Source organism: Larus michahellis, chromosome 25 (assembly GCF_964199755.1).
Source record: "Larus michahellis chromosome 25, bLarMic1.1, whole genome shotgun sequence".
In the NCBI taxonomy this organism is placed as follows: domain Eukaryota; kingdom Metazoa; phylum Chordata; class Aves; order Charadriiformes; family Laridae; genus Larus; species Larus michahellis.
The window spans coordinates 2,024,548-2,043,304 of record NC_133920.1 but is presented as its reverse complement, the minus strand read 5'-3'; the positions used below and the strand labels follow the sequence as shown (position 1 = coordinate 2,043,304).

The window sequence follows — 18,757 nt, the reverse complement described above, 5'->3', positions numbered from 1 at the left end:
ATTTCTGTACCCGTTTGGAAAGACAAACTTCGGGCTCAGCACGACGTAGAGAAGGTGGTGGCAGTGGCTGATCTCCGTCAACGCTACAACTCTTTATTCCGGACGTTACCGAGGGCGGTTGTAGCGTTTGTGTCACGTAAAAACTCCTACAACCCTCGGCGTCGCCTCCGCTTTGTCGCCGTTTTACCTCGTCGTCTCCTAAAACCACCACGAAGCTTCCAGCCCCACAAAGGAAGTTCCAAACGCCTTTCAAAATACAGCGATTCTCAGTTTAGTTACCAAATTCTGTAAACGTTTCCTTAAACCTTTAGGGCAGTACAAAACTCCCGAAAGTTGGTGATTGATAACGTCCCGGAAACATTAAAAAGTCAGGTTTCGATTCGCAAGAGGTGATTTCCACATGATTTGGAAGAAAGTTTCCCCCCCGCCCCCACCCCGGCCCGCGTCTCGACAGGCTCAGAGTTATTTGTCAGAAGAATTTAGGATGATTCTCACGATGGCGAAAGGCGGCCCTGGGCGCCGGCGGTGGCGGAGCGCTGCCGGGGGGGACGGCGAGGACCTCGGAAGCCCTTTCAAGAAGGCACTTTAAGTTTTGCGCTCCCCAGCAGAAACTGAAGGATTCGGTCCACTAACAAGGCGAGGAAGAAATCAGCCAGCAACACTTGGGTGATCACCATCTTGAACTGGGAAAAGAAAGACAAGCCCTTCAGTCCCTCACCTCGGTTTCTCGGGCTTCTGCCTGGCGCGGCGCGACGTAAAAAAAAAAATGGCTAAATGGTAAAAACGTCACAGCACGCTGTAAAAATCCATAGAATCGCAGGATGGTTTGGGTTGGAAGGGCCCTCTCAAGGCCATCTAGCCATGGGCAGGGACATCTTCAACTAGAGCCTCGTCCAACCGGGCCTCGAGTGTTCCCAGGGATGGGACAGGCAGTTCCTCTGGGCAACCTGGGCCGGGACCCCACCACCCTCAGCGTGAAGAATTTTATCCAGAATCATGGACCGCTTTGGGTGGGAAGGGACCTTTGAGATCCCCCAGTTCCACCCCCTGCCCCGGGCAGGGCCACCTCCCACCAGCCCAGGTTGCCCAAAGTCCTGTCCAACCTGGCCTTGAACCCCTCCAGGGATGGGGCAGCCACAGCTTCTCTGGGCAACCTGGGCCAGGGGCTCACCGCCCTCACAGCCAAGAATTTCTTCCCAATTTCTAACCTAAATCTCCCCTTTTTCAGCTTAAAACCGTCCCCCCTCATCCCACGGCTCCCCTCCCTGATCCAGAGTCCCTCCCCGGCTTTCCCGGAGCCCCTTTAGGGACTGGAAGGGGCTCCAAGGTCTCCCCGGAGCCTTCTCTTCTCCAGGCTGAACCCCCCAACTCAGCCCGGCCCCACAGCAGAGGGGCTCCAGCCCTCCCAGCATCTCCGGGGCCTCCTCCAGCCCCGCAGCGCCGCAGGGGGGGGTCTCCCCAGAGCGGAGCAGAGGGGCAGAATCCCCCCCCTCGCCCTGCTGGGGATGGCAGCCCAGGTTGCCGGTGGCTTTCCGGACTACCAGCGCACGTTGCCGGCTCCCATTGAGCTTTTCCCCGCACCGACACCCCCAAGTCCTTCTCCTCAGGGCTGTTCTCCAGCCCTCCACCCCCCCAGGCTGCAGCGACACCCCAACGCTTCAGGAGAATTGCTCCCACATCCTCTCACTTAAAGCTCTTTAGGCCGGTAGGGCTCCTGTGAGGAGTTCTCTGCCTGACATTCTACTGAAATCCTTACGATTCCTCTAGAGCTCCTGTTCTCTCACTGGGAAACCGCACGTAAAATTCAGCAGGGGCGGAGAAACGCCGCCGGCTCACCTCGGTAGGGATTTCTACCAAGCCAAACTGTTCGTTGAATTCGGGCGAAGAGCCCGTGAGAAGGCCCACGATGGCAAGTCCCGAAAGGACGATGCTCCACAGCAAAGGTTTGTTCTCGCGTAGACTCTCCATAAAAGGATGGCCCTGAAACACAGCGGGGAGAAAGCGTGAGCAGGGGCGAGGCCGTTAAGTCGGAGAAAATTCCACTGGGGACACTCGGCTCCTTCCGATTTGGTGCAAAAAGAGGGAGATTTCCCCCCCCGCCCCCCGCAGAGCACTGACAAAAGGGAGCTGGTGATCCGAGAACAGCATCGCTTTGCGTTGTCGCGCCTCAATTAATTACAAAATCGCGTCTCCGGTGCGGCCGGAGCCGTGACTTGCCTTGTAGTTGATAGCGAAGGTGGCCATCTGCATCGCCATCGACATGATGTAGACGGTGCTGTTCACGAGGCTGGGCTCAAACTCCTTGTACAGATCCACAAACTCCTCCTGCCTGAAGGGAAACAAAGCTGGGGATCAGCGGACCAGGCTCGGAATCACCAGGAATATTTATCTTCCCTTGCGTAGCCCCCCCGACCCCAGTTTATTTAAGTTCCGTTGGGCAAAACCCGTTTGTTCCCAAATACGTGCGCGGGTGAGAGCGCGGCTGCAGCTGCTGGTTTTTTCACAACATGAAATTCAAGTGGAAAAAAAAAAAAAATACGTTTTGGGGTTTTTTTTTGTGTTTTTCTTCGTAAGTTTTCCAGAAATCCACCTCATCGGTGTCATTTCTACTTCCCTTGCCCGTGGGGACAGCAGGCATCGGAACTGCCACGGATCACCCACCGTATTCCCACCCGTTGCGTCGCGTCCTCGCCACGCCGAGCCGCACGCGCTCCACGTACAGCTCGAAAACGCTTTTTCTGGCCCGTGGCTAAACACGTCAAACTCCCGAAGCTCGCTAAAGCGTTCCCAGAAAGGGCAACCGGAGGAAAAAATAAAATAAAATAAAAATCGGGGTGTCGGAGGAAGAGAGACTCACTTGGACTCGCTGCGGGCCTGGGCTCCGCGGTAGAGGTAAACCAGGCTGAGGAAATGCACGAGGAACTGCAGCAGCACCGTCAGCACCGTGTAGAGGTTGAAGATGTTTGGCAGCGGGCGCTCCTTGGAAAGCGTCTTCAAAGGCTGGGAGAGAAAAGCAAAGCGGGGGGTCAGACTCGCGTGGTTTCTGACCACCTCGAGGCAGTTTTCCAGCAGAATCCGACTGAAGTTTGTTTTGTGCTTCTCAGGAAAATCCTGCAAGGATTCCACCTTCAGGCGAAGGCGAGAGCCGCAGCTGAACCGGCGCAGGCACCAGGCTCAGTGCAACCATTTACCGGCATTTTTATCTTCCCACCCGCTCGTCCTCTAACCTGAACAAAGCCTCCCCCGCCATCGCAAGAAGTTCCCTTTGGCAAGCGCCGGCCCCAGGAGCCTCCCAAATCCAGGGGAATGAAAAAGAATTATAAAAAAAAAATCACCTTCTTCAGCACTGTGGACTGTTAACTTATTAAAATAAATGGGTTTTTTTGGTTTGTTTTGGGAGAGAGACGCTCTGTCGGTAATCCCGACACGGCTGACATCGGCCGGCCGCTGTCCCCCCCCCCTTACCTTCGACCTGGAGATGAAGAGGAAGCAGCCGGCCAAGAGCAGACCCTGCAGCGTGGCCTGAAAATCGCTGAACTTCACCCCTTCCAGGTAGAGGACGCTCTGGCTGTAAGCGAGGATCAGGGCGTTCAGGGCAAGGATCTTGAACATTTGGAGGGTTGTCACTAGCGTGCAACGGCCTTGCTTGATCACGTGGCAGACTGAGGAGCAAGAGGAAGCAGCGTTTGGAAACAAAACGGCTTGGGGGGCTTCGTCCCTCAGTATTCTCCTTTTCCGAAGCGGTGCGGAGGGAAGGTAACCCCTCGCCTCCCCATCCAAGAAACACACACACACACACCCCCCCACACACACACCCCCCCGGGGGTTGCTCAGCACAAAAAGCTGACAAAGCCAGAGGTTTGGGGGCGTTTCTCACCACCCCACGCCCTCTGTCTTGGCTTCTTTCAGATCTAGGCTCGTTCCCCCCGGGGGGAACGCGGCCGCGGGGAGACGCGGGCGAGCGGTTCAGCTCCCGGCAGGCACTTACTGCACTGAATGGAGGAGAGCTTGGAGGTAAAGGGGGCCGCGATACTGGCATCCCCCAGCTTCACCACTGGTACACGCTCCTCTTCCAAATCCTTCAGGACCTGACTGATCCGCTCCTGCGGGCGAATAAAAGAAAGATGGACCAAAGATGATCTCGTACTGTCCTCTCCCACGTCCCCCCCCCGCCAAGGTGAGGCCGAGAAGCCTTCCCGCGTGCAGCAGCAGCTCCGTGGCCGGCTGGGAAAGCAGCTCCTCCTCTGCCCGAATCCGTCCTGTTATTTCAGGGTGAGAAGCAGAAAAGCTGGTCTTTTCCCAGCGCCTCCCGCCATTCCCTGAATTAGCAGTAAAGCAGGGGAGGAACAAAGAGCAAGGATAAATTAATGGGCTTTTAAACGTCTGGTTACCGACCCTCTGGATGGCCAGCTGCTCCTCTCTCTGGGACAGGACCCTGTGCTTGGCACCGCGGGACGTGGGCTTCACGGCCCCGCTCCCCACCGACGGCGGGGCAGGTCTCCCGTCGCTGGGTCCCTCTCGGGTTCTCTTCTTCCGCTCGGGCAGCCTCTCGGGAGCGTTTGCCAGCAGCGCCACTCCTGTAGGAGCGTAAAAGCAGGGGAAAAAAGGGCTGTAATCCCTTCGCCGGCAGAGCGTTTCCACGCAGCAGGAAGCCCAGCTGCTATTTACACCTGGAGTCGGGCGGGTTACGCAGGGATTTCAGAGACGTTACACTTGCTGAAGTAAAGATTAGGGAAAAATAAAGAGAGAAAGACTCTTTCTCCCAGTTAATTCCTGCTGGTGCGCAGGCCGCGGGTATTCCACCAGCGCAGAGATCCTTCTTCTTTTTGTTAGTTTATGCCACCAAACGATGTTGCTCAGATCGATCCTGGACCTGGGCAGGCTGGATCCATGGGCCAAGGCCAACTGTAGGAGGTTTAATAAGGCCAAGTGCCGGGTCCTGCCTTTCGGTCACAACAACCCCAAGCAACGCTACGGGCTTGGGGCAGAGTGGCTGGAAAGTGCCCGGCTGCCCCCCTGGGGGGGCTGGTGGACGGCCAGCTTGACACGAGCCAGCAGCGTGCCCAGGTGGCCAAGAAGGCCAACAACATCCTGGCTTGTATCAGGAACAGCATGGCCAGCAGGAGCAGGGAAGGGACGGTGCCCCTGTACTGGGCACTGGTGAGGCCTCACCTCGAGTGCTGTGTTCAGATCTGGGCCCCTCTGTACGAGAGGGACATTGAGGTGCTGGAGCGTGTCCAGAGGAGAGCGACCAGGCTGGGGAGGGGTCTGGAGACCAGGGCATGTGAGGAGAGGCTGAGGGAGCTGGGCATGTTTAGCTTGGAGAAGAGGAGGCTGAGGGGAGACCTCGTTGCCCTCTACAACCACCTGAAAGGAGGGTGGAGAGAGGTGGGTGTTGGCCTCTTCTCCCAGGTGAATAACGACAGGACCAGAGGAAATGGTCCGAAGCTGCGGCAGGGGAGGTTTAGGTTAGATATCAGGAAGAATTCCTTTCCTGAAAGAGCGGTCAGGCACTGGAACGGCCTGCCCAGGGAGGGGGTTGAGAACCCATCCCTAGAGGTGTTTAAGAAACGTCTAGATGGGGCACTTCAGGGCATGCTCTAGTGGCAGAGATTGTCGGTTGGTTTTTATTTTGCGTGTGTATGGTTGGACTCGATGATCTCAAAGGGCCTTTCCAACCATGAAGATTCTATGATTCTATGATCCCAGCCCCGAAAACGCCAGAGAAACAGCGCTGGGTTTGCGTTTAGGAACGCTAGCCGAACTCAGCCAGGGGCACGCGTGAGTCCTGCCTGCGGACTCACCCACATCTGCGTGTTTCAGAGCTCCGACGTCGTTCGTGCCATCCCCACACATCAGCGTGACGTAGCCCAGGCTCTTCAAAGTAGTGATTACAAACTCCTGCAAAAAACAAAACAAAACAAAACCAAAAAACCCCGTGGAGTGAGCGCTGGCAGCCCGCGCGCTCCGATACGCTGCTCTCTGGGCTTGGTCAAGTGCTTCTGTTCTGCAGGAACTCGCTGGCCTCACCCCCAGATTCCCAAAAGCTTCACCTTCCGGCTCCGTTTGAGGAGCGCAGAGCTAGAACGGGCCAAGGGGCTCAGGACTCATTAGGATAACACCATGGCTCGGCTTCCTGCCGGCTTGGCTATCGGGAGAGGTTACGCTGCTTTGCAGAAAACCGCTTTAACGTGAAGCACGTGCCAGCAGCTACGCGGCTCCAGATGAAAACCCTGCCAAAATGATGCTGAGGGGACGGGAACATCTCTCTGATGAAGAAAAGCCGAGGGATTTGGGGCTTTTTGTCTGGAAAAAAGACGGCTGAGGGGGGGATCTTAAAGGGTGGGTGTCAGGAGGATGGGGCCAGGCTCTTCTCAGTGGTGCCCGGGGACAGGACAAGGGGTAACGGGCACAAACGTGAGCATGGGAAGCTCCACCTAAACACGAGGAGGAACTTCTTGACTCTGCGGGTGGCAGAGCCCTGGCACAGGCTGCCCAGAGAGGTGGGGGAGTCTCCGTCTGTGGAGACATCCCAAACCCGCCCGGACGCGTTCCTGTGCCGCCTGCTCTGGGTGACCCTGCTCTGGAGGGGGTTGGAGGAGATGATCTCCAGAGGGCCCTTCCAACCCTACGGTTCTATGATTCTATGAAAACCGGGTTTTACCAGCAGCTGAAACCTCTCACCTTCTGCTTCGGCACCACTCTGGCGAACACCTGGATGTGCGGTATGAGTTTCAGCAGCTGCTGTCTGTTCACGGACTGCAGGTGAGAGAGACCTTCCCCGGTGACGCACAGGTCGTATCGCTGCGTCAGCTCCCGCAAAGAGGCCGGCAAGAGCGGGAGCACGACAGCGCCGTCGATGGACTGCCACTGCCAGCTGGAGCCTGGAAAGAGATGCGAGAGCTTGACGTGAGCGTGCCTGTGAGGTGCCCGGCTGTGAGAAACGCTCCCAGCCGCCCCGCAGACGCTGCCCCTGGCGTTTGCAGCCCCTCGGCACTACGGACACGAGACCCTTCACTTTTCAGGACAGCGACGTGCCCACCTCCCTCTAGGTACAGCCTTTATGTGGACCCTGCAGTCAGTGACACGGCTCTCGGCTTCCCTGGGTGGGCTCAGAACCCGCCCAGCCTTCAAGCTGCCGTTATTTTTATTATTTTGGTGCTCAGACAGCTCGGTTTAGGAGCTGCAGAGAACGGATGGAGCTTGCAGAGTAACTCCAAGGCAGAGAAGAGAGGGGCAAAGGACAGAGGGTTATCTGGGATGCCGGAAAGCGAGTAGTTTCCCTTATCAGCACCCAGCAGCAGCGCTAATAGCACGTGGCTGACTTTGACACAAGGCCCCAGGAGGGTTGTGGCCGTTGTCCTCCAAAAGGCAGAGCCATTTCTCTTGCAGGGGACGGGTCACCTTTGTTCGCGGGAGGCTGCAGAATGAGGGTGTGCTCCCTCTGGAGGAAGTGGAGCTCCCGGGCTACGTGGCAGGCGGTGAGAGGATTGTCTCCCGTTATCATCACTACCTGAGGGGAAAGCCAAAGGGGTCAAAAATCAGTTCCGGGTGGATAAGCGGCACTTCCCAGCGAGTTTTCTTTACGCTGAAAAGCCTTCTGCCAAGCTTGGATGCTGGGGACATTCCCCTAAGGAGATGCAGCTCTGCGCAGCACCCTGCCGAAAGGTTTACTCTCTGGGCCAGGGCAAATCCCACCCCAAAATAACATTATATCCACAAGGTCTCGTTGCCTTCACCACGAGGAAGCCTTTGCCCTCGCTTCACAAAGGCCTCCGGTGCTGGAATTCCACATGCCAAACACCGCAGCTACCAGTAAGGCCAGGATGCTGCCGAGGCTTACGTGGTGCGACGCGTTTTGGATCTCCCTGATGACGGATTTGGAATCGGCTTTGAGAGGACAGGAAACCACAATGAATCCAACAAATCTAAGATCACACTCCAAAGTTTCACGCTTCATCTCTCTCACCTGCCAAAGCAAATCGGCAAAGAGCGTTACCTGCTGCTCTGTCGCAGCAATCCCGTTTTCCAAAGGGTGATTCCTGGCAATCAAAGCATCACTAGAAACGGAACCGGTGCTCTGAGACGCGGGGGGCACCCCTGCACCACGCCCAGCTCCTCTAGAAGGAAGGCTTTTTTGGCACAAAGCTCCGGAGATGGCCCTGAAAACACTTACGCGTCCCCATCCCCACCTAAAGCCAGGCTCGCAGCTAAAAAGTTCAACGCTAAGCCTCTTCGATTGCTACAAGGGAAGAGCAGACCCCGCTTTATGAAGGGAGAAACCAGAAGAATTGATCAACGATGCACAGGAATTCAAAGCTGGGAGCACAACGCAGAGGCTGCGATTTTTCCGGAAGATTCAGATCGTAAAAACAACGCGCTTAACAGCAGCTTTGGGCGACCGCATCCCGAAAGAGTCCCAAGCCCTCTTCCCTGCTCGCACCGCCTCCGTTTCCTTTAACGGGAGCTCGATTTCAAGGCTTAAGCAGCCAGATGTACCTGCTGGTGAGTGAGGTGGCCCAGTTCTTTGTAGCCAAGGGCCAGCACTCTTGCCCCCTCGTGTGAAATTTCCGTGTGGACAGCGTGATAGTTGCTTGGGCACTGAGACAACTAGAGAAGGCGTGGGGAAAAACATGGGGTTAATGCAGTTCCAAACACAGTTCAGCAGCACATTCCAGCATTTCACGGTAAATATGCAAACAGGGGGAAAGAGACACCTTTAGGAGGGTCCCTCACCATCAGGGGCAAACCAGGAGATTCCCCGGATCCAGCCCTCTGCCGTCAGCAAAAGCCAGAGGGCCGGGAGCGCGTACGGTGAGACATTCGGACCTCACTGGGATTAGCCTGAAACTCCCCAGTTTGTTTTCAGGCAGGGGTTCGCTGTGCAGGATGAAATCCCTACGTCATGTGGGTTCACGGCGTGGCAGCGTGTCCCGGTGTGAGCGACACAGGACTAATTTTCCCTTCTAAGGCTTGGGAAAACTGCGCTTTTAGAAGACTCCGGTGCCTGAATTGGTGGCAATATTTAGTTTATAGCCAGCTCTGGGGTGTGGGGTTCAAGATCTCAGTGTTTGAGCTCCCCAGGTGCGGGGATGAGGACGAGCGAGACCCAGGCACTCGACCCAAGCTGCCAACAGGATTATTTTATACCGTGAACATCACTTTATATGGAGATTAGAAAGTTTGCTGAGGAGTTGCCTCTCTCTTTCCCTTGATGGCTGCCATCCTGAGAACTCCTCGCCCCAGTGCCGGAGCCCTGAGCCCTTCCCTTCCTCCCGAAGCCGCAGCGCTGGCAGTGTCCCACATTTGCCATCCCCTGCCGGGAGCGCCCGGCTTCCTCCTGATAGAATGGGCTGAGTATAATTGGTATCGGGATCAAAATAAGTTCTTTAGAGTTATTAGGTATCTAGTCTTATTCTATTAAATCTGTTTACATTTCAACCCTTGGGTTTCCTTGTTTTTCCCCCCCCACCGATTCCCATTCCCGGTGTGGGAGAGGTCATCAGGTGGTAGAATAAACGTCTAAACCACAATGAATTTGTTGCGGGTTCCTCGAAGCAGAACGCAGGGACAAGCAGAGGCAGAAGGGGACGAGCCCAGGTGCTAGAGAAGGCCCTTCCTCTCCTAGAGATGCGCTCACCATTTTGTGCAGCGTCTCTGGGGCCCCTTTCACAGCTGCAATGTAACAGAGATCAGTCGAGCCGATCTTCTCGTACGACGCCAAGACAGACATTCTTTTCAGGGCACTGGCAAAATGAAAGCGCTGGTGAATTTTCAGTCCCTGAGTTTTAATACTTCTGGAGAAAACTTTCTCATCTGGAAACAAACAGATCAGGAAATCCTGAAAGGTTTCTCGGTATCAAAAGCAACATTCCCAAAGGAACCCGTAGGTCACCGAGATCATATAAATTTCCTCTCCTTAGATAAAAGCATACAGAGGTGGGAATTCTCCCTCGTGCCAAGAATTAAGGGACAAAACCAATCAGAAAACCTACGTGCATTGATATGAATACAGCAGGTTGAAGGTGTATTTCCAGCAGATATTATCATCGCAGGTAAAAACCCAGAAGCAAAAAAACCACAAGAGCGGGATACGTATATAATATTTCTGGAAGATTTCTACGTCAGTTACCTGCGCACGCGAAAGCCAAGAAAACAGAGCAGGAAGGCTCCAGAGAGACGTCCCGCAGCCCATGCTGAAACCCACACCCGTCACGTTCTCACCGCTGCGACCTGCGCTGTCACGCCCTGGTCTTACTGGGTCGGCAAAATTGGAATTAAAGACGCCAACCCGAGCATGTGGCCAGTTGCAGAACGCGGCATCTGCAGTCCCGAGAACAAACTTCTGCTATTTGTTGTCCTTCAGACATGCAGTGCAAGGATTTCCACCGCCCCAAATCAGTTTCTGGGATCATAACCAGCCGGAATTCGCTCCTTGCTGGCATGAGGCATAGGAAATCTCCATAGACTAGCTAACTTCTCGCTCAGAACTGACAAAAACAGCGTTATCATCATCATCCCCCCAAAAAAACCCACCCCAAAGCATACGTAAACGGAGCTCATGTAACAATCAGGGAGGAGTGAGAATCCCAAAGGATTTACCTTTGGTCAGGGTCCAGTCCACAGCCATCAACATCGCCTTCTCCAAGGGATCTCCCACCAGCGTCCCGTCATCCAACTGCACAAGGGAGTGGCAAGTAGCAATGGCTCGGTGGGTTTCTACAGGGATGTCAGATACCGGCGTCACCTCCTTCCCGTCCCTGCAGCATTAAAAAAAAAAAAAAAAAAAAAGAGAGACCGCCCACGTTAACAGACCCCATTCATGTTATCTCAGACAAATGCTGGATTTTTTCCCAGCAAAAGAAAAAAAAACAAAACCAAAACCAAAAAACCATTCCTACTCTAACACAGTAAACAGCGGAGCTTCTCAGGGGGAGATCAAAGCCATAGGAAATCTGGCGCCGGCTCAACGGCAAACGGTGCCAAAGCCCATCGTTTTCGCCAGTCTTCCGAAGCAAACTTGATTCAAACAGAACACTCGGAGCAGAGGCTTGAACGAACGCATTTAAGTAACCGTAGAATCAAAGGACTCTTGATGTCTCTCTGCCGCAGAATCTGGCCTTCAGGCACAGTTCATTACGGCAGCGGAATGAGAAAACAGGATGCTGCTGCATGGAAGAGCAGCGAAGATCTCGGTTCCATAAAAACCCTGTGTAAGAAGTCCCTCCCAAGACAATTAAATTCACAAATCCTGAGCCCACAGTCGTTGCCAGAGACCAACAACCCCCCTCTCCTTCTGCTCCAATCCACTTCCTTCACTCTCCAAACCCCCGATTATCTTCTCTTCTCCACTGGGATGGGATTTCACTTGGGCCTGAGGAGTTCCCGCCGTGCCCAAAGCCCAGCAAACCACGTAACGAAAATCCCCCAGGACCTACCTGAGCCCAGCTACTCCTCTCACGACGAGGTGGTCGCTGGTTAATGTGCCCGTTTTATCGAAACAGCAAACTTGCACTTTGCCTGCGAAGGGGATGCGGAAGGGCTCCGTACAGTACACATCTGGAAGAGAGGAGAGGAAATTCTGTGAGAGACGAGCTACAGCAAAGCCAGGAGAGGATGCTCGGCGGCTTTTACCACAAGACAGGAGCCATCAACAGGGTTCTCAGCTGGAGTTACCGAACCCTCAACTCCCCATTTGGAATTTTTGTGCCGTTTGAAACCGGAACAGACACCGAGGGATGCAGTCCAACCGTCCCTGACCTCCCTATTATTCCATATATAGGAACCTGCTCGATGCAGAACTGCAGGACTGTCGAGCAAGCCGACTTTTGTATGAAGACATTCCCTCCTACACTTGATTTAGGACCCACTTCAAAGCACACAACTCCTAAATTCTTCGGGATTTAAACCCCCTCCCACACACCAGCTCCAAACCCCGTACTCTCACTGAGCAGAAACTGAGGAGACTACAGGAATTTCACACTCGTTTCCTCGCTGACACACACACCCCCCCCCCGCCGGTTCCAGGCACAAGAAAACAGTCCCATTTTTGTTTCTGTGTTTAGGCTCGGTACTTACAGAGCTTGGCCAAGGCGATGAGGGAGGTGTTGACGGCCAGAGAGAGCTCGATGGGAAGCTCAGGTGGAACAACCGACGTCAGTATTAAAGTACACTCCAGGAAGAGCTTGTACCGGTTCCTGCTAGGATCCTTGGTGCCTAGGGAATGAGACGGGAGAGATGGATACCTCCTCGTCCTCGGACTGCGTGCCCCACAGAGCTAAGGTGAGTACCACAAAGAAGCTCACCTACCTAGGAAGGGCTGCGGGAGGGCAAGAAAAGCATCCAGAATGCAGTGTGGGCCCCTACACTGAACCACTGGCGCAGCCCAACCCAGCTATTGTAACTCTCAGAAATTACGTCAACTTTGGTACAAGTCCTGGGTAGAGACCTGGAAGAGGCAAGAAGAAATCTCACCTTCGATCCAGACGTATGCTGCAGCAGCAATGGCAAAGACCAGCAGGAACAGGATGAAAATGAAGGTCTCTAAGTTATTGGCTGTCACTCTCTTCACCCCAAAGAGGATTGTACGTAGCAATTTCCCCTGAGAAGAACAGCCTTCAGTGCAAGAAGCCACCTCTGCAGCATGCAGCAGTTTGTTAAAAATAGCTATGAAACCCAATTTTAAAGTTACACTCGGGTGTTTCGGTGCCAGAGCCTGAAAATTACTTCTGCGATCTAGGCAGCAGCCCAGAGTCACCCATAATTAATCTGTTAAAAAAAAAAAAAAACAAAACCCAACCCCAAACTCGTCGCTACATCATTAAGCCGATGATTTCTTTGAAGCAGTCTCAATTTTCAATTGAAAAAGCTCACTTTCACATCCCAAGTCTCTACAAACACACTTAATTGCCTTTTTCCAACAATCATCATTACAGAAACAGGGACAACCAGGAGCCGAAGCGTGTACATCACGGGGGCAGTCACAACAGGAACCCTGACTCCCGACTCCCGGGCTTCCGCATCAACCAGCGGACTATTTATTTGACACGCAGGGAAAAGACCGACCTTAATTCATTCCTCTTCCAAACCCAAGTAATTCTGAGGCCCCGATTTGTATTTTCCCACTGCTGTGTTTCGTAAGGATTTCCTTACAGCGAAGCGGCTGAACGGCACAACCGGCGTCACCGACAAAGACAGGTTGAAATCTCACCTGAGATGTGTTGAAGCCGGTCCTCAGAGCATACGCCACGCAGCCATTATCGACAGCTGGAGCAGGAATGAAGACAGCAAGCTTAGCGTCCACCTTTTATAGGCTTATCACAGAGAGAATACACTTGAAGCTACGCCCTCCTCTCACTTACAAAGAGGAAGAAATAATCCAAGTAAACTCTTAGCAACCAGGCCAGAGAGACCGACTCAACGACATCCTCCAAAAATTGCAGCAAAGCCACTTAAAATAGATCTACGGTACAAGACGTGCCTTCTCGGAGGGAATTTGTGCAGGTACGTACGTTTCAGTCCTGTGCTGGCTTTCTGGGGCGGGATGTGCTGCACCACTTTTGTTCCCCCAAATATGATGTGTAGGCGGGAGTCCGTCTGCATGTCCAAGACGTGCTCTGGACTGAGATCCTCCACAGGCTCCTGCGGGACAACGCGCAGCTCTCAGATTCACAGCTATCAACATGGAAACTTCCAGCGCTCCTTCCTGTTCTTATCCCTCAAGACGCTCTCACTTCGGCCAAAGGTGGCCCGAGCTGAACCTAGACCCTCACGTGCCATTCAGCTCCCGATCGCTCTGGGTTTAGAGCCTGGCATCTGGGGAAATTCTGGTTTCGGGAGACTAGTTCACCCTTGGCACACTGAATTCAGCAACGGAGGCTCTGCGAGCATTACTTTATCATTTTTAAGCCACCCACTGGCACAAAAAGGAGGAATATTAAGGGTTTTGAAGTGCTTTACACTTGTTCCTCCTCCCACCTCTACCCAGCCAAAGGAATCCGGACTGGGGAATGCGTAGGAGGGCGACGGCATGCCCACACGATGGAGTTCAGACCCAAAGGCCGGAGACACGGCCAGACAAAACAGCCACTTCTGTTTCTCATTTACCAGAGACCATCCATCACTGGTAGGGAGCAGGTAACAAACAGACCAGGTTGCTCGGGCCAGCATTCACACAAAGAAACTAAGTGGCACTCGCCGATGCTGCAGCGGCTTGAATATTTGTACTTTTCCAGGTTGCAAGAAAGGGACAGGACAGAGGACGTCTCACACAGACCTTCATCTGCGGCACGGACTCTCCCGTCAGCATAGCTTCATCTACAATACACCTGCCACGTAACAGCAGCACGTCACACGGCACTAGGTTTTCGTGAGGAGATCGGCCTGCAATTCAAAAATTAAAACTGAGAAGGAGCTCAAAGGCAGAAGCAACTATCATTTGGCGATTCGTCCGGCAGGGCACAGCTCTCCTTCAGTTTAGCGGAGATACAGGAGATTCCTAAAGCTTCCGATCTCTCACGGCTGCCACGTCTACCACAGCACGTACCCACTCAGCATGGCTGAGAACCAAAAGGGTCTGAAGGTTATCAAGTCTCTTTTGACACCAGGAAAGTTTAAAATGAAGTCACTTAGTTCTTATTGCTGCTCAGGCTTCAAAGACCGACACCACAGCCTGGGGTAACACAACATTAACAAGGAAAAGAGGGTTAAGGGAGATCTGCCCTTCCCCTTTTCGTTCCAGGAAGATATTGTCAGGCGGAAGGGAACTCTTGACCTTCACAACCCTAAGCTGAAGAATCTGAGGCTGATTTATCTAGGTATTTACCCTTCTTGGGGAGAGCTAGCCAGTCCAAGAGATCACAGAATGGTTAGAGTTGGAAGGGACCTTAAAGACCCTCCAGTGCCACCCCCTGCCCTGGGCAGGGCCACCTCCCACCAGCCCAGGTTGCTCCAAGCCCCGGCCAACCTGGCCTTGAACCCCTCCAGGGATGGGGCAGCCACAGCTTCTCTGGGCAACCTGGGCCAGCGTCTCACCGCCCTCACAGCCAAGAATTTCTTCCCCAGATCTCATCTAAATCTCCGCTCTTCCAGTTTCAAACCGTCCCCTCCCTGATCCAGAGTCCCTCCCCAGCTTTCCTGGAGCCCCCTTTAAGAGCCAGCCCAAGGATTAATCTCTCAGAGCCTTGAATTGTGACACCTACGAATCAAAAGTCCTCGAAAGCACCTGATCAAGACCATTAGATTTTTATGCCTAATCCAATTCACTGCATAACTTAACGCGCTGGAAGGAATCTGATTGGAAACAAGCTTTTGCTTACAACCACGATGCAAGTCCTTACCAATGGAAACGATATCCCCTGGAATAATCTCATCACTGGAAATGGGGCGCCACTTGCGGTTTCTGTAAACCTGTGTGATAAAAAACAAAAAGCACTTTGAGAAGCCCTGCACGCGCCAGAAGGATCAGAGGAGAAAAGGCGGAAAAAGGAATATCAGATCAGTAAGAGACAGCTACAGCAAAAACTTCATCCACAATCCTCTCTGGGTCCAATTACCTGGATCATGTAGGGCTTGTTGCCCATTTTTCGAATCTCCGACATGTTCCTCATTTGCTGCTGGACCAGAGAAGCTTCAAACGCAACCAACATGGAGAGGGTGAAAACACTGTAATACCAGTATTCATCCAAGCACCACAAACCCACGCAGAACACCTGGGGGAGAACAGAGCACAGAAGTTATTCTAACCTCCCTCAGAAAAGAAAAGCCTTCCATTTCTAGGATTTTTTTTTTTAAAGCTAACTTGGTACACGTTTCATTGTAGGAAGCCAGAAAACCAGAAAAATCACAGTAAGTCGTTAGGGAGAAACAGGGTCGTTCCCAGAAGTAAAATCAATATTACAGTGCAAGAACAGCATCTGCGTCCGATTTTAGAAAGCTGCCAGCAGATTTATGGCTCTCAGGCCAGGACTGTAAGGAATTCTCGCGTTTTTTTTTAGCGGGGAGAAGTATTTACAGCTCTTTTTGTTTGCTCATTTTACCTGAAAGATGAAGAATGGAGCTGTAGCTCTTTCTTTAAAGAGTTCCAAGAACTCCGGCACCACCATCTCAGCCCTGGGAAAGAATTGAATCCTTATTAACCTAAAAGTTCCAGATTCTCAGCAAAAAGCCCAACCCAAAAGGCACCTGCAGCCCCTGGTGTCACACCAGGCTGTACTCCTGAATGTCCACAATCTCTCTATTTTCCATCACTTAGTTTCAATTAATTTATTATACGCAATTAATTTCCATCTATAGCCCAACCTGGAGAAAACCCCTCTGTCCGATACCGCTCTCTGTCCTTAAAGGAATCTGAAGCAAGTGCTGGGAGCAACTGAAATTTAAAAACCGGGGCTACAACTGTGGTCCAACACCTTTGTTCCTGACACAACTTCGGCAAAGAGAGATCTGCACCTGGAAAACTCACTTGTTTGTACCGTATTTCTTCTCAGCTGCTCGGATATCTTTGTCCTCCTGATAACCTCGGGCATTCTGGTAGTAACAAAGGGGATGTTCCACAGGGAAAGCTACAGGAAGAAACTGTTTCTTGCCGTCTGTCTCATACGAGTATTTGATTTTCTGAAATTCAAAGGAAAGGGCTTCCTGCCCATCCTCGCCCTGCAGAGAGGGAGAAAAAACCAACCAGTTGAACACACCCCAAAGACTTCGCTCCACACATCATCTGGCCTGAAGAAGGAAAGAAGCCCCAACGACCCTACATCTATAATTCTGCTTGTGGTACACACACCGGGAAACACTGTGCAATCTCCAACATCCCCGTTTTTCATTGACTGCAGCTGATTTTTCCCTAATTACTTAAGTTAAAAGCCAATAAATGGCAGGCTGACGGCACGACATAGCAGTTCCCTGGCACACGACAAACGTCGGCTCTGCAGCTGACAGCCGTGTCCTTACCTGGTCTCTGTGGAGTGGCACCAGTTCTACTGAGCCGTTATTTGGGGTTGGCACAACTTTAGCCAATGTGGCTTTCTTAGGACAAGGTTCCTGAAACACAAACAAGACATGCTTCGTAAAGCGGATCACAGACCCCAAATTTCAACGAGTCAGGAGGAATTCTTGCTGGGTCACATTAAGTCACACAGAGAAAAGAGCTCTTTGCAGCCCGGTGCTTTTCCAAAGCCATTGTTAGAACCAAAAACATTTCGATGACAACAATCCATCCCCAAAATCGTACCCTACCACCAAAAGAAGTATATTCTGTACTTCACTTGCAGTTAATGCAGGTATAGCCGTCAGTAAGACACGGTTACAATAGCGATGGCAAAAATGGCAACCAGCTGGTTCATTGTCAAAAGACAGAACAATCAACACTAGCAAAGGCAGTGAGACGCCTCCCTGAGCTCTCAACTCATCCCAGGCTGCCTGCGTGCAGACACATTGCTGGGCTCCCCGACGCTGCTCTGGGGCCTGCCGAACACAGGCACTTCTCAGACAATCATAGGATGGTTTGAGTTAGGAAGGGGCTTAAAGACCCACCAGTGTCACCCCTGCCATGGGCAGGGCCACCTCCCACCAGCCCAGGTTGCTCCAAGCCCCGGCCAATCTGGCCTTGAACCCCTCCAGGGATGGGGCAGCCACAGCTTCTCTGGGCAACCTGGGCCAGGGGCTCACCGCCCTCACAGCCAAGAATTTCTTCCCCAGATCTCATCTAAATCTCCCCTCTTCCAGTTTAAGACCATTCTCCCTCATCCCATGGCTCCCCTCCCTGATCCAGAGTCCCTCCCCAGCTTTCCCGGAGCCCCTTTAGGGACTGGAAGGGGCTCCAAGGTCTCCCCGGAGCCTTCTCTTCCCCAGGCCGAACCCCCCCAACTCTCTCAGCCCACCCCACGGCAGAGGAGCTCCAGCCCTCTCCTTCCCCCCCGCCAGCACGCAGCCGCGCTGCCCAAGCCCAGCTAAAGGGAGAAGTATTTCCGTGCAAAGCGGATCCTCACGCCCCTCACCGCGCTCGCCGGGGCTCTTACATGGCCGATGCGGCTCTGCCACATCGCAAGAAACTTCGGCTCCCCCCAGCAGGAGACCGAACGCCCCCGCGCCCTCAGCTACCCCCGCACGACAAGAGAGCCCGCGGGGGGCGGCAAGAACCTCCCCGCGCTGCCGGCGGGCAGCCCCGGAGGATTCTCTAGCGCGACCCAGCCCCGCCGCACCGGCAGCCCCGGGACTCACCCGGACGCAGGTGAGGGCGCAGTGAGCGTGCACCGACCACAGCCCCGAGAGCGCCGTCAGCAGATGGACCACACCGATGGCGGCGAGCGTCAGCAACGCGGCCTCGGGGGGCGCGGGACTCGGGCCCGGCCTCGGGCCTTCCTCCTCCGACACCGCCGCCGCCTCCGCCTCCCCCCATGCCGCCCACACGCGGGGTCCCCACAGCCACAACCAGGCCGGGTAGAGCCCCGCCACGAAGGGCAACACAGTGCCGTGGAGGAGCCGCGGCCGCCGGCGGTAAAGCGTTACCGACGAGACCAGCTCGTCCACGGGACCCGGTTCCGGGCCGCCCGCCGCCATCTTGCGAGAGACCGCAACGACCCACTTCCGGTTCCCGGGGAGGGGGGGCGCCCAGCGCCTGCGCAGTGGGCGGCTCGAGCGGCGCATCCTCGTCACTGCGCATGCGTAGCCACCGCCCACAAGACTCGACGCATGCGCACAGCAGTAGCGTGGCAGTGGCGCATGCCCATTCGCAGCACTCGAGGCTTTACGCATGCGC

At 53.9% G+C, this 18,757-nt stretch overlaps 1 protein-coding gene and 1 long non-coding RNA gene across 2 annotated transcripts; one reads left to right on the top strand and one right to left on the bottom strand.

The window, feature by feature from the left end:
• Positions 1 to 50: 50 nt before the first annotated feature.
• On the bottom strand, positions 51 to 18,588 carry ATP13A1 (ATPase 13A1). Its single transcript, XM_074567157.1, has 26 exons — positions 18,220 to 18,588; positions 16,951 to 17,040; positions 16,463 to 16,653; positions 16,038 to 16,110; positions 15,555 to 15,710; positions 15,339 to 15,408; positions 14,276 to 14,382; positions 13,512 to 13,641; positions 13,211 to 13,266; positions 12,475 to 12,601; positions 12,079 to 12,216; positions 11,439 to 11,559; positions 10,603 to 10,760; positions 9,641 to 9,816; positions 8,500 to 8,610; positions 7,844 to 7,969; positions 7,405 to 7,513; positions 6,685 to 6,884; positions 5,805 to 5,901; positions 4,396 to 4,577; positions 3,989 to 4,103; positions 3,466 to 3,662; positions 2,858 to 3,000; positions 2,218 to 2,329; positions 1,837 to 1,980; positions 51 to 683 (listed from the first exon to the last, which is right to left on the bottom strand). The coding sequence occupies exons 1-26, from the start codon at positions 18,556 to 18,558 to the stop codon at positions 573 to 575; spliced, it is 3,579 nt and encodes a 1,192-aa protein (XP_074423258.1). The 5' UTR covers positions 18,559 to 18,588; the 3' UTR covers positions 51 to 572.
• Positions 3,657 to 4,134, top strand: LOC141734897 (uncharacterized). Its single transcript, XR_012584613.1, has 2 exons — positions 3,657 to 3,756; positions 3,910 to 4,134. It is a non-coding gene; the product is annotated as an uncharacterized LOC141734897 (long non-coding RNA).
• Positions 18,589 to 18,757: the final 169 nt, after the last annotated feature.

Coding starts and splice junctions, on each gene's coding strand:
- ATP13A1 (XM_074567157.1), bottom strand. CDS start 18,558: ATGGCGGCGGGCGGCCCGGAACCGGGTCCCGTGGACGAGCTGGTCTCG. Junction 7,514..7,843: donor TCCAAAACGCGTCGCACCAC/GTAAGCCTCGGC, acceptor CTTTCCCCTCAG/GTAGTGATGATAACGGGAGA. Junction 3,001..3,465: donor TCTTCATCTCCAGGTCGAAG/GTAAGGGGGGGG, acceptor TTTCTCTCCCAG/CCTTTGAAGACGCTTTCCAA.